General features: G+C 38.7%; 1 protein-coding gene across 5 annotated transcripts in view; it reads left to right on the forward strand.

Annotated features, from left to right (window-relative positions):
• The window catches only part of ADGRB3 (adhesion G protein-coupled receptor B3), a 620,721-nt gene extending 603,370 nt beyond the window's left edge, over positions 1-17,351 (forward strand). For 3 of the 5 annotated variants that reach the window (XM_084625076.1, XM_084625077.1, XM_084625078.1), the window contains 4 exons: positions 4,121-4,156; positions 13,333-13,437; positions 14,835-14,966; positions 16,732-17,347. In XM_084625076.1, the coding sequence (XP_084481202.1) occupies positions 4,121-4,156; positions 13,333-13,437; positions 14,835-14,966; positions 16,732-16,920 (462 nt within the window). In that variant the 3' untranslated portion in view covers positions 16,921-17,347. Of the gene's footprint in view, positions 1-4,120; positions 4,157-13,332; positions 13,438-14,834; positions 14,967-16,731 lie in introns of all 5 variants that reach the window. The other 2 variants (XM_084625079.1, XM_084625080.1) reach the window with 2 other exon arrangements.
• The last annotated feature ends 231 nt before the right edge of the window (positions 17,352-17,582 follow it).

Raw genomic sequence — 17,582 nt, forward strand, 5'->3', positions numbered from 1 at the left:
GCCCAGAACTTTATGCAATAGTCTAGGTGCAATATCACCAGAGTTGCATAGAAAGCAACTTACACCTACTTGGGCTGGTATATGCAGCCTTGACTTTTTTTGATGGCATATTGAATTGCAAATTGATACCCAGCTCATTGTTTGCTATCACCCCTGGGCTTTTTTCCTCATTACTGTTTCCCAGCTCTTTTCCTGCCATTGAATAGCTACATGCCTTTGTGTTCAATATTTTAGATTGAATCTGATTTTGTAATTTTTGCACCTCTCTAGGACTTTGTTTTTACTTCTCCATCCTCACTGATATTTGCAATATGTTTGAATTTATATTATCTACATATTTTGCTTCATGTGAAGGTTACCTATTCTTCCAAATCATTAATAAAAGATACTACATAAAGCTGAGGCTAACACTGATCCTGGAAAACCCCTCTGGCTCTCATTGTAAGGTTTATGCTGATTAAACTGATACTCGGTTTTTACTGGTGGATACATGCAACTACACTAAGAAGAGACCCACCATGGACCACCTTCATCGAGCTATGCATTCACTGGCTACCAGAGATTTTTTTTTCCTTAGCCCCATCTCATTAGGCTTTCAACTTCCATTAATTTAATTTGTTGAATGAGCCAGGTGGTTGCCTAGATCTATAGGACCATGAAGGGGCATATACAAGCCCCTCTTCCCTAGCCCTGAGATACCACCCTGGAAAATCATCCTTTTAGTTGATTTAAGAAAGAAACTATTTTTGAGGTTGTCAGATTACTTATGGAACCTAAACATGCAAGTAGTCTTGAGGTGGATGGGCAGCTTGTGTTGGTTTTACTGTACCACATCATATAGGAACCAGAGAAAATGGAAGTGGAAGTGGTGGCATTCAGAAATAAAAGCTTCTGAAATAGCATATTAGGGAAAGATCCAATTTCCTTAAGTCAATGTAAAGACTCCTGGTCACTCCAATGTAAATTGGATCAGGCCCTTAAACATATTTGCCAGCTCCAAAATAACCTTAAAATTGTTCAGTGTTGCCAGTGTGATAGCTAATAGGACCTGACCCTCTACCTGTTGATGTCACTGGCAGAACTCCAATGGACTTCAACTCAAAGCACAACTCTGTTGCTCCTCTGACCTGTGACAGCAGATCATGTCTTTAATGACTTTAGGGGATCACCATGTGCAGTCCTGAAAAATATAAAGTAAAAGCACAAAACAAATATTATTTAATGTACAGTTAAAAATAAATGTCCTCCTTCTGGTTCCGTTCTGGTTATACTCCAGAAGAATTTTGTTTGACATACGTGTACAAAATGGCCTACTGAGTCACCGTGCCAAGGAGATGTGATGTAAAAGCAGAATTGCAACTGTGACATCTATCCAATCAGATTGCAGTAAAGTATGGTGCAGTGTTTTGCTCACATTTAAAGTGAACAGTAGAGTTATGTGGGGGCTTAAACCTAATCACCCATCTCTGCTTATAGGTAATGCCAGAGTACCTGTGCTGCCCATGAGCAGACTTGCAGGCAAAATGGGTTTTAAATATTCCATTTTTCTAAATCACACTTTCTTGCAAATCAGGTCTCTAAACTATATTTGATTTAGCATCTTCGTTCATGCATTTCAGTAAAACCAGGTTTATTACTGCTTTGAGTGTTGAAACTAGTCTAGGGACAAGTACTCTAAAGTTTATCTCATGAATGAGCCTTTTTCCTTTTGTGACCACACAGCCAAACATAACACTAAATATTCTGAGTGTTCGCAAGCCCTGTTTGTGTTTTGGGGGTAAATAAATCTCTTGAGGTATAGTTCATTTTAGAGTGATCAGAGTCTCTCTGGTTTTTTTACCACTGTTGTTTTGGGTTGTTGTTCAGGGGTTTTTTTTGTTTTGTTTTGTTATTGGTGCTGTGACACATTTTTTCCAAGTAGTCTTTAAATATCCTGGTTAATGTGGGAGGCAAAGTTGAGCTTTTCTAGACAGTGAATCTTTCAAGTATTCTAAGTCCCTTCCCGTGGGCTGATTACTAGCACTTCAGATCCCAGAATGTGCAGAACATTCCTACAGTGGCCTCCTTTGCATATTTACAAATCCAACCATTTGGAGCCAGTCAAAATTTTCCACCAACACAGTTTTTCAACAAAAAATGGCTTTTTTGACTAAATTTAAAAAAAATAAATAAAAAAATGGGAGGGGGAGGGGGAATCTGTTTTCATCAAAAACCCAGAAATAAAAAAAAAATCAGTTTTCAGCAACTTGAACATTTCACTTTTTAACTGGAAGTATTTAGTTTTTGGTTGCAAAAAAACAACATTTCAATGCAAAATTTCAACAAATCAAAAAATTCGTTTCATTCAAGTTTTTCACAATTTCTTGACCAGCTTTATTAGAAATGAGTGCATCCATGTCACCTCCATCCTCAGTCAACTCCACTGGCATCCAAATCAATTCAGAACACTGTTAAAAATTGCCCTCCTTGTTTTTAAAATGCAGTGAATTTCTTCCAGCTGACTGACCTTGTGGACCTTAGTACAAAACACACCATTGCTTAACTAGGTGGTTAGGGACTGAACTGGATAGCAGGTGATCAATCTGGCTCTGCAGGGTCCTGATCTAGATCCCATTGAAGTCAATGGGAGTCTTTATGTCAACTTCAGGAGACTTTGGAACATGCCCCAGGTGAAGAAAGAAAATTCATTGTTTTGCATAGTCTCAGTCATTAAGACGTTACACTTCCTACACTCCAGAGTTGCTACCATGAAATACATAAAACTGGGAAAAACAGGAAAAGTGTTTGGGGAGGCGAATGGGTAAGTCATGGGGAAATGGATTTACACCAGATTCTGAGCCACATTCCTTATGCTGAAGGACACAAATTACTCACATTAACTGTCATGAGGCCACACCCTTTTAACAAGAGAGCCTGTCCTGCCAGTTATTCAGAGAGCTGTACAATGGTGCCCAGATGCAGAACTGTAGTTCTTGGCTGATGCAAAACTTCAAAAACACCATATAGAAGAAAAATGAGGATCTCTGCTTGTTTTATAAGCCAGCACACATCCCTCACTCAAACACATACTAACACAAGTGCCTGGGTACATGTTACACAAGGGTACAGAGCAGGGCTAGGATATATTACTATGAATAGATTTTCTTCACGGTCATAAGCTCCAGTCATTATTCAAACAGCGGAATCAGGCCCTTGTCTCTTTCTATATTCTTTTTCCTTCCTTTCACCCTCCCTCCCCACAAGTAATCTAGCACTGGCCTCTTCTCTTTCAGTACACATAATCTCCCCATCCTTGGAGCAGTCTCCTTTTCCTCTGCTACTCCTGCTGGCTACTGCTGCCTTCGTGTATCCCTTTGCCACCTTAGCCCTAGATATTTTATCCCTTCCCTACAACATTAAACTTCAATTTCTTCTGTTGTTATTTACTATTTACATCTAATGCTGTATTTTTTAAAAATTCTGTGAAGCATTCTGAGTTGCATTTTGTATAAAAGATACTATACAAAATGAGATTTTGTGGTATTGTATAACAGTAAATACAACACAATTGAAGAATCATTTCTTTTACATTCAGATTCCTGGACTAATATTTGTTATAATTTGAAACTAATTTCAAGTTGTTCTCTCCAAATGAAGTCATCATTGCAAACAAGCTGAAGCTTGTATGGAAGATATAGCCGCCATTGGCTTGATTCCTCTGTCACTAACTCCAGTGTAAATCTGGAGTAACTATATTGAAATCAATCTGGTGAGAGAGAAAAACCAAGTTCTGGGTGTCTATATGATCCCAAAGTGGTAGATTCCTTATAAATATCATTGAGATCATGGTATCCTGCTACAAAACTTACTGAATGAGGAGCCTGACTACATGCAGAACTCTCTGTGAAATGCAATTGTGTCTTATTCCATTGGGAAAACAATCTCATTTCTAACAAACTGTGCATGATGTCACAGATTAATCTTTAATTGTTAAAACAAAAAGTACATCTTTCTTAAGAAATCTTTAATACAAATATTCAAAAGGAAACAGCAATGTTCTTTAAACTAATGACTATGATTGCATGAATAGATTCCATGTTAATGCACCTCTTCTTTTCTTTCCTTTTCTGGTGCTTAATAGAGAAGAAAATCACGTTATTCGGACCTTGACTTTGAAGTAAGTTTAAGTTTAAGTTATTCCTGCTTATTAAAACTATATTAATATAAAGTTAATAAGAAATTTCAGTTTAAGCCACATGATATAGTAGATATCAATATGATGGTTTAAATGGGTGTTGTATAATATATGATGGGAGTTTCATTAAAACTACTTTGGCAAAAGTTACTTGTAAAACATTCTAACATCGAACTACTGCATAGTACAAATGAATTATCATGGCTTCTGTTCTAAGTTCTCCACCATTTCAGTTGCATGTATTTTTTTCCTTTTTATACATCTATTAATTTCCCGGTGGTCATAGAGGCTGATTGTCTATTTGAAAAAGTTTGTCTCTTTTGTTTGATAAGTGGTGTTGCACAGCAAGTCTGCTTCCTTCCACAAATTCTCTATGTGAGAGAGCCCAATCTCTCATTTTCTTTAGGATTCTTTTCGCTTATGGGACCTAAATTTTCAAAACTGATTAGTGATTTTGGGTACTTGAGTTGAAACCCTTTAAGGGGCCTGACATTTTTCAAAGATGCTGAGCAACTGCACTCTGAAAACAGGCCCCCTAAGTGACTCAAGTTGGATACCCAAAATTTGAGACGTACAAAATCTTTAGTCCTTGTTGGAAATGTAGGCTCTGGTTGCAAGGATTTACACGCACAAACATTTTGGTGAAGGTATTTATCTTCCTATTTATTTGTATGGTTGCTCTAAGTGACTACTCTGTGTAGTCAAAGTCTATATTCAGCAAAATAATAATGATTTATGGATTTTTGGTTTTTGCAAAACTGTCTTATTCATGCTTATTAATAATTTGATATAATTCATTATGTGTTTCTCCAGTGAAGCCTCTCACACTGTTTGCATAGAACCTTACATACTTAGGACCAAATTTTAATATCCATTGAGATCCACATATCGACTGTGACTTGAAAAATCATTGTCTATGTTTACATGGACAACCATAGTAGTGGATTTTTCTAGTCATGCATTGAAGCATTTCTTGGATCAGAAGTCAGAATCTGGCCTGCAGTTACTGATACAAAAACTATGGCAATTCCTTTATTATCTCATCTTGTGAATCATTCAGTATATAATACTGTCTATTCCAGAGTTTTAGGCTATCAAAGTGTGAAATTTTGAGCAATAAATTATGTGTTCAGAGAACCAAACCCAAGTGCTTTGAATTATGAAAATCTTTACATTTGAAAATCTTAAAGCATGGTATATATTGGATGCCATACTTTTTAGTGTTTCACTCAGTAATGCTCCATGCAATGAAAGAGAGTATTATTATGGACAAGTTGGTCAGGCCTCCATAGTTAACACAATTGAGTTGTTCAGTTAGAGGAAGGAGTCTACTTCTGTATTATGTATGAAAAATACAGTGTATACTCCCAAAAATTATAGCACTTACTGTTTGAGTACAGAATGAATATTCTCAGAATTTACAAATGAATCCATTAATTAGTGTCAGTTCAAATGTATTTAAATATGGTTCCATTAAAAATACAATTTAGTTTCAGGCCTTGTTTTCCCTGAAATGATCTTAATAACAGACTAACATAGCCTTCAAATTCCCAGATAGTTAACACTTCTTGAAATATTGTGTATAAACTAGATTTGAAGAAATTAGGTTGTAATTAAGCTGTTATTAATGATTGTGGTATCTAACTCTTATGTTTACACAGAATATAGACAGGCATAGGTCAACAGCTCAGACCACCCTTAACTGGGGGCACTGCAATATCTGAGATAACTCAACCAACCCATTCTGACAGGTAGTGATATCCTGAGGGGAAAAAATATGAAAGGACACAAACCCCTTCTTTATCAATCAGTTTAATCTAATTTTGGACCACAACACAAAAAAATCATAATTTTATTGTTATTGCATGGTGTCCCTAAAGGAGTTAAGATTATGTGAGTGCCTCAAAATTGTGCGCTCCATTAGCATGTTTGAATTTCTTTGAAGTTTAACAGTAACTCTGAATTTCATAGGTGTACAACACTATTTTTGGGAAAATTACCATATTCCTGCAATATTTTTTTTTACTCTTAAGCTACCTCTCAAATTTGACTCCAACTTACTATAATTTTTTTTCTGAAAATACACACACACACACACATAAAATTAAAAGAGCATCAGTTAATGTTCTTGATACTTACATTCAAAGAAGGAAGAAGAATATGCATCAACAATCTAAGGGGGGAAAAGCAATTCTAAAATTAAATAAAAACAGCACAACAGAAATTATACAATCACAGCAATGAAAAGAATTCTGAATCACACAATTCCAGTTTGAAGGCCAGGAATTCAGTGCAGTTCTCTCTGAGTACGTTCTCTATGGCAACTGCTAGTAAGACATCCATCCTAGCACTCAAGGGAACATATTCCAGCTCCAGATAACTACTGACAATACTATGCACATTGTGTTCTCAAGTATCAGTTATCCTGTAATGCTTTTTCAATTGACTCACATTGTGTATATATGATACTTACATCTTTTATTGTGTTTTGTTTGCAATTGCCGCATTACCTAGATTTTTTTTAAATACTGTATTATCTACATGCATTGTATATAAAATATCAGGAAGGGAAATGTGTCATCCTATATGTGTGTACGTCACTCTGTTCAAGTGACACCAATCCTAATGGAGACCATTTGGGATTACTGCAGTATAAATAATAATAATAATAACAGCAATGATATTGTGCTGGTGGCTGTGGTATTGTAGAAGTGCTGAACCAGATCGTTTCCCTGCTTTGAGATTTCATTATAGGTACTGGATCAGATCATGATCTCTGCTTTGCACCACTCTGAAAGCTGACCTGGATGGCCACCTGAGGATTTCCCTTGATAGGGAAATCCCATAGTGATGGCATAACCACCCAACCTCCTTCACAGTCCTAGGTGTAAGACAGAGGGGTGAGGTAGGGTGGGGTCATGGGCCAAAAAGCTGATGCATTCTGTTAATGCCTAAAGCCTAAATGGCTTCTTCAGGGCCACTGCAGCTGACAGTAACTTAGAATAGCCCTGAGGATGCCCTAAATGGGCCAAATGTGCACCCAGGATCGGAGGGGACAAAAAGGTAGCCATGAGCCACCTTTGCCGCCCCTTGCCCATGGGTCCTGCACTGAGAGGAGACTGGTCAGACTCAAGGAACGGGCCAACTGTGTCTTGTTTTGCCTTTGTAAACAGTTTAGCATTATGTAACAGTTAATAGTTCTTTAAAATACTATTTACATGGGGGACTTAACACTGGCTGAAACATGTGTTTCGTTTTATAGACAGAAAACATTAATGCCGTATATATACTTTATTTTGTTAGTCTTTACAAAGTACCTTATAATCTCTTTGAACTCTGAAATCTTCCTGCATGACCAGTCACAAGCTACAGTAGCTGTACAGCTGTCCTCTGTCTCTCTCACTCATGCACAGCCATGCAGTCCCATCATAAACTGTCACGGGTGGTACTAACTACAGGAAGTTCTGGGGTTTGGACACATTAATGCATCCTCTCATCCTAAGACCTCATCATTCACTACGCTGTAAATAATAAAAATATCCTTCTTCATTCTTTTGGTCCTTCAGAGAGGAAAACCCCTTATTTTATGTGCCAAAGCTCCTACCCACAGGCTAGTTTATCCATGCTTCACAAAAAAAAAAAATACAAGGATAGAATATAACAAATAAGTCCAGATTTTGGCTAACCCATACATTAATGCACCAGGGTGGGAGAAGGGCCAGAATCAAGTTGAGGAGCATACTGCTTGCCCTGTCTAACATGCCCGCAATGATAGTTGCTCTGGCTCTGAATTCCACCAGCTCTGGCAAATCCAGAACTTTTCCCAAGATAGTGCCATTACCACTCTAGGATCACCCCGCAGTCCTTCCCTGAAACTGGAATTATCACTGACTCAGCCAGAATTTCTCTTCAGGGCTCCCACTGAATCATACACCCGATACATAACCTCCAACATGGAACCTTATGGAGTCAAGGGCAGAATGCAGCCCATAAAGAATGTTGTGTTTGTCTTATATTTACACATAAAGTCACACAGAGCCAGTTTTATATTCTGTCTGTGTTCTTGCTGCAGTCACATATCACACTGGTTTCCACTGCAAACCAGTAGAATATTACTTTAGAAGGGACATTCACTAGGGCTTTGATATTTTTTGACATTTAAAAATATTGTTTAAAAAAAAATCCTTAGTGTTATTGGTTGTGATGTCCTTAGCTGTGTGGCACCCTATTTAGCCACATAGCCTGCTTTCCCCTAAAACTTTTACAGAGCTGCTCCTGTACTGAGATTTCAGTACCAGTGTATGGCTGTCAGTTCAAATAAAATTAATACGAATTGTGTCAAACAGTGTATGTCACAAAGATGTCATGGCAATTGCTTTTTCCCCCCAACGAGCTCTATAATAGATGTGCCATGCGGAGAAAGGCTCTGTTACTGATGAGGACACACAGGAGAATGAAACACAGACACAGACACAGAGATGGATTTTTAAAGCAGAAGGTCATCGTTTAACTTTAGTGGAGGGGGCACATGTCACAATAGTACTGCACATTGCAATGGACCATGCAGCAACTGAGAAAGTCACTTGTACAGTAGTCTAAACAATGAGTGTAATGGAGCTACTGTGTGACTGTAGGTAGAGCTACTAGGAGGAACGTATTTATCAACACTCCCTCGTTTTGTGGAATGTTACTCATTTTATTCCCAAAGCTAGCTATGTTCCACACCAGTTTGGTGTTGCTTTACTTTTATTGCTAAAAACTGTAGACATGTATCTACATCAGAAACAAACATTGATAAGCTGAAGTTAAAGAAAGTTATTTCCACTAAACGACTGAAATCCACAGGATTTTAATTTTCCTGCATTCATAAATGTTTTGTGTCCCTCATTCTGGGTCTTTGTCACACACTGTATCCCATCTTTGCGCTTTGCTAGGTTGAGCAGTATAAGCTGGAATGGGGTATATCCCCCCTCAAGTTTGTTTGGTAGCATATAAGGCAGAGAGGTTGTGATTTACCCAGGTCACTGTCAGAGTTAGCTCTGGAACTCAGGAGTTCCTAGCTCCCAGCCCTGTGTTCAGGCCACTTCTCTCTTGCTGTATGTGCAGTAAATGAGCAGGATTTGGGATAACACACACAGAGGCACCAAGATGAGAAGCAAAAACAGAGAAAGCCTGGGAAGAGGAAGAAGGAAAATGAAGAAAATGAGAAAAATAAGCAGACGTAAAGGAAGTCAAACAGCAGCACCAAAGGAAGCGAAAAATGAGAGAACTGGGCGGGGGGGGGCAAAATTAGATAGAAATAGTAAATAAATATCTAGTAGGAAGAAGAAACTGATCCAGTCTGGGAGGGAAAGGGGGAATATTATTTTTGCACAGTAAGAGAAAAAGGGAGACAGAGAAAGGAAGAATAAAATCATAGGACTCCATGCAGAGAGAAGCAGGTACATGAGGAAGAAATGCAGCCTCTGTGCCATTCTTCTCTGTCCCCCAACCTTAGGGAAGGCCCTTCACAGGGACACCACAGTCTTTGGACAGTGCCAGCCTGCATGGGGATGGAGGAGGGGAGCCAGGTTCTCTCTTCTGGATTTCCCTCTTCCTCCCATTTTCTATGGGGAAACTGGCACAAGTTAATATATTTGAATGTTAACTTGCACTGCTTCCCCCCTTTCCAGGCCTTGGGGATGAGTGGGGCTTCCTGGGTGGCTGTGGTTGTGAGAATCCCCAGAAGAATTGCTGCTAAAGAAGCCATGTTGTCCAGGGGAAGCATGAGCCTGTGGTGTAAAGCAGCAGGGAAGAAGAAAGGATTCCATTTATCTTTATTCTATCTTGTTCAGATTCATATACCACTCTAATCACCAGAGTACATCTTGAGGCTGTCTGAAATGCTACACAGATTTCACATGATCTGTCACTTCTGACTGGTTCCATCGTTGGTGAACTTCACCCACTCAATGGAAAAATGGGCACAAAACCAAAAGGTTGAACTCAGAATTGCTTCTCTCCTTTTGTGGTTTGTTGTTCCATAGAAGAAAAAGCAGGTCATTCACTATAATAAATACTATAGCCATTCTACTTTTTGAAAAATAGTTAAAACTGAGAATTTTAACAAGGAATTAAAAAGTGTAACTAGAAAGAATTAAAGGTAGAGATTATAGTTTATTTATATAATGTTTATAGTGCAAATTACTCTTTACACACTTAAATGTACACTGAACCAGCAAGAAGGGAGTAAAGAAGGATAGCCATGAAAATATAAAGCAGCAGAAAATATCCATAGTTTTCAGTTAGGTGGATTGTATTTATTTTTCTTTCAACAAATTTTTTTAAAGTATTTAGCTGCCAGAATTGCACAGAAACTGATTAATTTCCCCTCCCACCTGCTTCTTTTCAGGAACTATATAATGAAGTAAGTGACAAATTTGCTTTATTCATATTTGCTATTTAACAAATACTTCAGACAAATATCAAAAAGGTAGCATTCAGTGCATTCCATTTCCTACCCACTATTACAAAGTTTCCAGCTGGAATCATTTATTTCACAACTATATGATATTTCCCGGTTTAGTGCCATTTTTTTAACCTGCAAAATTTGTTTTACTCCCTATACCATAACTTCTTATTTTAGCCAATAATAACCTTTGAAGTGGCACCTTGCCTTTTGAAATTCTGGGTATATGGAACCTGCTCCCTTGTCTATCAGAGCAGTAATATCTTCAAAAAGCTCCAGCAAGTCACAAGAATAAGAACCCCTTTTTGAGTTTAGGTCAGCTATCTCTAGTTAAATAATGTTTTGCAAGGTATTTCTCATTGAATCCTGCAAAATTGTTTCCTGTTTTCTCCCCACAACTCATCTTAAGTTAATCAGTCTCTAATTGCTTGCGATATCTCATGTGCTTTTTGTGAATAACGTTGCCAATTTCCAGGACTCAGATGGCTCCTTGAGCTGTCATCAAACAAATGCTTAAGTTTCAGCGTAGCTATGTTACAGATAATATAGTTGTTACATAGCACGGGTAAAAATGCATGGCTAATAAGGCAGGAATATTTCACACAATTTATAAACACTAAATGGAAGATAAAATAATTAAAACACATGGCTAAAGGATAATTCAAGGCCATCTACTGACACCCTACATTGAGTAGTATTGTGCTTAATTTGGTTATCCACACTGAGGGAGGGTGGCAGAAGCAGGCATGGAGATAATGATTATACAAGGCTCCTGCCAGTATAGAGACTGCAATTTTGAATGGCACTTGCATGGGTCACATAAAGGGTGGGAGGCACAAGGTATACATGTGTGCTTCTCCTCCCACATAAGGTGTGCCACCGTTTGGCATGTACAGTTCCTAAGTATGCATAAGTAAGGCTGCCAGTTTGTCATGGAAGTCATGGATTCTGTGACTTTCCAGGACTTCTGCAGCGGCCAGTGCGGCTGGCCCAGGAGCCGCCTGAGCAGGTCCAGCAGCTCGTGGGCCAGTCACACTAGCCGCTGCTGGGACAGTCTCGGGCCACCTCACCCTCCTCCCCACCAACAGCAGGAGTTTGGGTTTGGGAGGGGGCTTAGGGCTGGGAGTTGGGGTGTGGGAATGGGTGATGGCTCTGGATGGGGCTTGGGAGGGCTCCCTGGAAACAGCAACATCCCTCAGCTCCTAGGCGGAGGCATGGTGAGGCAGCTCTGTGTCCTGTCTCCACCTGCAGGCACCACCCCCTCAACTCTGATTAGTCGTGGTTCCCAGCCAATGGAAGCTGCAGAGCTGGCGCTCAGGTCAGAGGCAGCACACAGAGATGCCTGGCCACGCCAGCTCCACCTAGGAGCTGAGGGAGGGGGATGTTGCCGCTTCCAGGAAGATGTAGAGCCAGGTGGGGAGCCTACCAGCCCCTCCTAAATATCCCCCCCAACCCCCTCCCAGCACCAGTGGTGGTCCCAGGTTGCGTGCGGCCACCCACCCTGCCCCTGTGGTAGCCCCGGACCACCCTCCCCTAGCACCCGGGGCGCCCCCAGGCTGCTCTCCCACACTCCAAGATTTAGTCAGGGGTATACAGTACAAGTCATGGACAGGTCATGGCCATGAATTTTTGTTTACTGCCCGTGACCTGTCCATGACATTTATTAAAAAGACCCGTGACTAAAATGTAGCCTTATGCATAAGTTATTCTTTTCCACATTTTTTAACACAAAAACTGCTTATTTTTTCAAATGTAACTCTTGCTAGCCCAAAACTTGAAATTAACTCTCTTAATACTTCCGTAAACTACAATGAATGGGTTTACTATTGTCTGGAAAATGACCATAGTGGACATGAGTAGCATCCTTTCTGCAGCAGTTCTGTCTCCATGACAACACCCTGGCCACAGGCTCTACTGGTGTAAATTGGTGCTGCTGCACTGAGGTCAGCAGAGTTGCACCACTTTAATACCAGCAGGGACTATGTCCCAGACCTCAGATGGATACACTGCTGGTAACTATGGATTTATGATTTACACAGTTGAGCAACTCACGCTATTCAAATACAAACCCATGCAACACTGAACATCTATCCTTACATGTCACAACTTTGGCATTTATTAAACTTTCTTCTGGGGAGGTGTGAATGACAGGAAGGCATTTAATTATACTACATGGAGTTTTGGACCATAATCACAACCCAGATGTGGTGATATACATTAGCAACTCATACTCATCATAGCATCAGGGCGACAAATTCCTTTTCCCCATCAATTCATCAGCCCTGCCTCCACTGTTTTCAGAAATTAATATATACCCTTATGATACTATTCCTTTCATGTTGAAATTAAGATATTAATTTCTTCTATGTGGAACACATATCTAGAAAACAGTTTTAACTTGTGACTGAAGACCTTGCAGAAGGGCTGCTGTCGCATTCCTAATATATCTGCTTAGCACAAAAGAAACATCTCCTGATTTCATCGATTCAATAAATGGAAGGGTAACACCAATACTTTGTGTACAGGAAGAACATTATAAACAGAAGATAGGAGGCTCAGTGCAATTCATTTCCATTTACTGAGTCTATAAGGAAAAGATGGTCCTGCCAAATTCAATTTACTTTATTATGTTGGGGGAAATAATGGTTCTTTTTTTAAAAAAATGGCCAGATTCAATTACAACTATAGCCAATTATGTTCCATTTCGCAGAAGGTTATGCATACAAGGAAGAGGCACATGGAATTGTTTCAGGAATTAAATCAGAAATTTCAGACTCTGGACAGATTTCGGGACGTACCAAAATCAGGAAGTATGGTAAGTATATTGTTGTCTTCTTATTAATTTAAAATATACTGGTTTGTAGACGTTAGCAAGCAAGCAAATGGATTATATAACACCATTTGATGGTAAGATGTTATTGTGTACTACTCGTAAATAGCCCGAGGACAGAGAACCAAAGATATCTGCAGTATTCTTATCTTTGACAAGTCTCATTAGATTTCATAACTAGACTATAACAACTCACAACATCATTATTGCTGACAAGTAATTGAATTGAAGGGAGCACAATTTAAAATCTGTATATGTCTACCAAGCCTAAAGGATTTATACCGAGAAAGTAGTTCATCAATGCAGTGTGGCTAGTGTAATGTTTTCTTGTCCTAGCCAAAATCATTTGTTCTATCTTCAGCTAAAATCACTCACAGCTGATGTGCTCTGAGAGTATACATTGTCCTGTATTATCGTGCCTTGTCTGTAATAGCTTTATAAATATTTACCATTTGAAAATCAAAAATGCAATAATCCGTAGTTGACTGTTACCCTAATTGTCTGTGCACAGCAGAAATAAACCTAACAAAAACAACCTCCTTTATTTAGGGATGCTTAATAATGAGAACACTGCATGGTTGAGTCTCCTTCATTAAAACAGATAGTTTACTGAGCCACATTTATTAATCAGCAATAGTATCATTATGGTTTCAAAAGTGCACACTAAAAATAAACTATGTGAGTTAGAAGTGTTTCCCTTTATGTATTTTCAACTCTGAGGGCCAGACGCTCAGCCAATGTGAAGCCAATGAGCTATGTCAGTTTACATAAACTGAAATCTGGCCCTGAATTTTTGCTCCTCAGGGGTTTGTTGAGTATTTTCTTTAGCTATGATCTATGTGAATTTGTACCCAGTTCCCACCTTTCCCCCATCCAAGTTTTGCCTTGTGTTTGGGGTTTGAATGAATTCAAAATCTCAAAGGAAAGCTTGGCTGAAACCATTGTATCTCACCTGGTTTCACATCAGCACCATTCAAACCTACATATTTAATGGGATTTTGATACAAACCATACAACTGGACGAAGCATTCTTGAAAGATTTTTAAAATATAATGTACAAACATGGTGTAAGTTTCATCTGTACAACAGATGAAATTTATATAGTTTGGCATTTTGTTGTAAACATTTTGCACAGCTCTACTAGCGCCATCTATAATCAAAGTAAAAGATTGTATGTCCTAGGTAGACAATGCTTTTAATTATAATTAATATTTATTAGATGTTTTGTTTCTGAATATTAAATGTACCCTTAGTTATCTATATTGACTAAAATAAATAATTATTGGTTTCTGCTTTCCAAATTATAGTGCTTTCTTGGCCTGATTGTCATTTTAAAGCAAAATCTCTCAGAAATGATTTCTATGGCCAAACTTATTTTCCAGAACAAACATCCAGACTGCAATTCAGAAACCAAATTTGCAGTGCAGCAAGAGAAGCAGTGTTGTTCTAGGAGGCACAAGAGGCAAAATCACGTGACCTTCGATTTCTGTCAGGAACCAAATGGAGGTCAAATGGTGAATATTTAGGGCTTGTTCCAAAGCCTACTGAAATCAATGGGTGTTTGTATGCTGAAGATGTTGCATTTAAACTCAAATCTTCAAAAGAAACCCATATTGTATCTTTTAATCAATGCTGTAAGATGCAGTATTCAGAACTTGGTATCACTTAGGGTCCCATTATGCAGCCTTTAGGGTGAAGTCAATGTGTATTTTAGACGCACAAGGAATATGGCATTGGGCCCTTGCAGAACGATACTGTGCAAATCTCTTTTTAAATCCAAAACTTTGAATTATCTTGCCTATTGGGAAATGCCTTCTGAACAAAATCTGGTGAGAAAGGACTTCTAGGTTCTATGCATTTTTCTTAAAGTTAATCCCTAAGAACTGATATGTCTACACTGCAGCAGAAGGTGTAATTTGCAGGGCATACCCACACAAGCTTTAGTCATGCAAGGGCATGGCGGCGTGAGTCTCAGGGTATGTCTACACTGCAGTTAAAACCCCGTGACTGGTGCACACCAGCTGATTCAGGCTGAGAGGCTCAAGCTAAGGGGTTTTTAATTGTGGGGTAGATGGTCAGGTTTGGACTAGAACCTGGGCTCTAGGACCCTGAGCTCTAGGACCCTGCAAGGTGGGAGGGTCCCAGAGCTTGGGCTGCAGCCTGAACCAAAACATCTACACTGCAATTAAACAGCCACTTAGCCTGAGCCCTGCGAGCCCAAGTCAGTTGGTATGGACCAGCCATGGGTGTCTAATTGCAGTGTAGATGTATCCTGAGGCTCACACTGCCATATCCTCGCTGCTGTTTTTTGCAAGCCAGGTAGATTAAAACTCGTACAGGTACATCTGCATGAGCTGCAAATTACACTGCTGCTTGCAGTTTGATGTTGCCACAGATATTAAAGGTGGGAATAATAGTCATTATTTTTGTGGTTCTCACATGATGTTTTGTGTTACTTCTACTAACAACTGTCCAGCCACCATTAACAAATACAAACCCACTTTCTGGGACTGTGCTGACATCAATCTGTTGATGGTGGTACACATAACTATAAAGTTTTGGCATTAAAAAGCAGTTACAAAATTGAAAATTTTGTTTTTCAGAAGAAGTAACAGAGTCAATTTCAGGATCATTCAAACATATGAGAAAAAAATACCACTATTTGATTTGAAAAGTGAAAGATTTAAAAATTTGGCATTAAAATGATTGCGGGAATTATTTACAGTAGTCAGCCTTCAACCGCAAGCTATATTCATCCCACCATACAGACCCTCATCAATTCCCTTTGTACTCTTCAGGAGTTGAGGGCTCTCAGCCCCTGCTGGAATCAGGCCACTTTTGTTATTTCATAAGCAGATCATCAGGTTATCTCAATTTATAACCAAGCTAGCAACCTCTATTTTACATCATTCCATAATTCAAGAGAAAATCTCTTATTTTCCTTTATTTCCTCCTACTTTTCTATAACATAGTTATTAAAATATGGCTCTCAATGCTGGCCCACATGCCCCATGCCATTCTCTGTTCAGAATTGGCAGCTGCTAGAAGGAGAGGATTTAATTGGCAGCTCAGGTGAAGAGGCTTCCAAAGTGCAGACTGCTCAGAGAGACGTACCGGCTGAATGATGCTGGACACCAGCCACTTCAGCTCTCTTCAAAGTCATTTTCTCTCAGTGACTTCTGTATCCCATGAGGCTACCTCAGTGATCAAAATTATGAACAGAAAATCATTTATTTCTTACTTTCAATTTTTTTCTTCCTGTTTTTTTTCTGTCCTCAGGAAAACCCAACACCAAACAAGGCTCCATGGGACAGTTTCAAAAACACGAATGAATACCAACACTATACCACAATAAACGTATTAGATACAGAGGCAAAAGATGCTTTAGAACTAAGACCAGCAGAATGGGAGAAGTGTCTGAACTTGCCTTTAGATGTGCAGGAAGGTGACTTTCAAACAGAAGTTTAACAAAATCAAAACAAACTGAAATGAAAACAAAACAAAAATGAATTCATTGCACTGACGCTAAAGAGACTTGGGAAGCCTGACATTTGTGTCTGAACATTGTGACTACTTTATGTCAGGATCTTCATGTGCCAAATGTCAGTGGGTTTTTTTCGTACAATATATTCCCACTAGTAAAGTTAGTGGAGAACCAGGTGTACAATTCTTACCATCGTGTGTTGTAAGTACCCGTGGAATGGATTTGTAAGGTAATCTTTATAGATAAACCTCAAGCAACGATTCATGTTGTAACAGCTTCATTTGGTTTAGTTTTCAAAAAACTTCACCATGAAGCACAATGTATATATTTATGCAGTTTTTAAAGTTTATAACAGTCTGTTTGGCCATTACTACACTTTTTACTTTATAATATAAAAGCAAAGTTTTTGTCATTAAATGAATGTCTGTTGAGCTACATTCTTCATTGCTTTAAATGCAATAAAGTAATAATCTCACTTTTATATGAATAATATATTTCACATCTTTATTATTGCAGTTTTCTCTGGAAAGCTCAGAGTAGCTTTCTCTGCTGCAGCTGTGTATAAAATATTTAAAATGTTGTATGGTGTAAATAAACTTTTGTCTACATATCAGTTTTTTAGTGTATTTTATTTTGGATTTGTTGA

Source organism: Lepidochelys olivacea (genome assembly GCF_965140295.1).
Source record: "Lepidochelys olivacea isolate rLepOli2 genome assembly, chromosome: 3".
Classification (NCBI taxonomy): domain Eukaryota; kingdom Metazoa; phylum Chordata; order Testudines; family Cheloniidae; genus Lepidochelys; species Lepidochelys olivacea.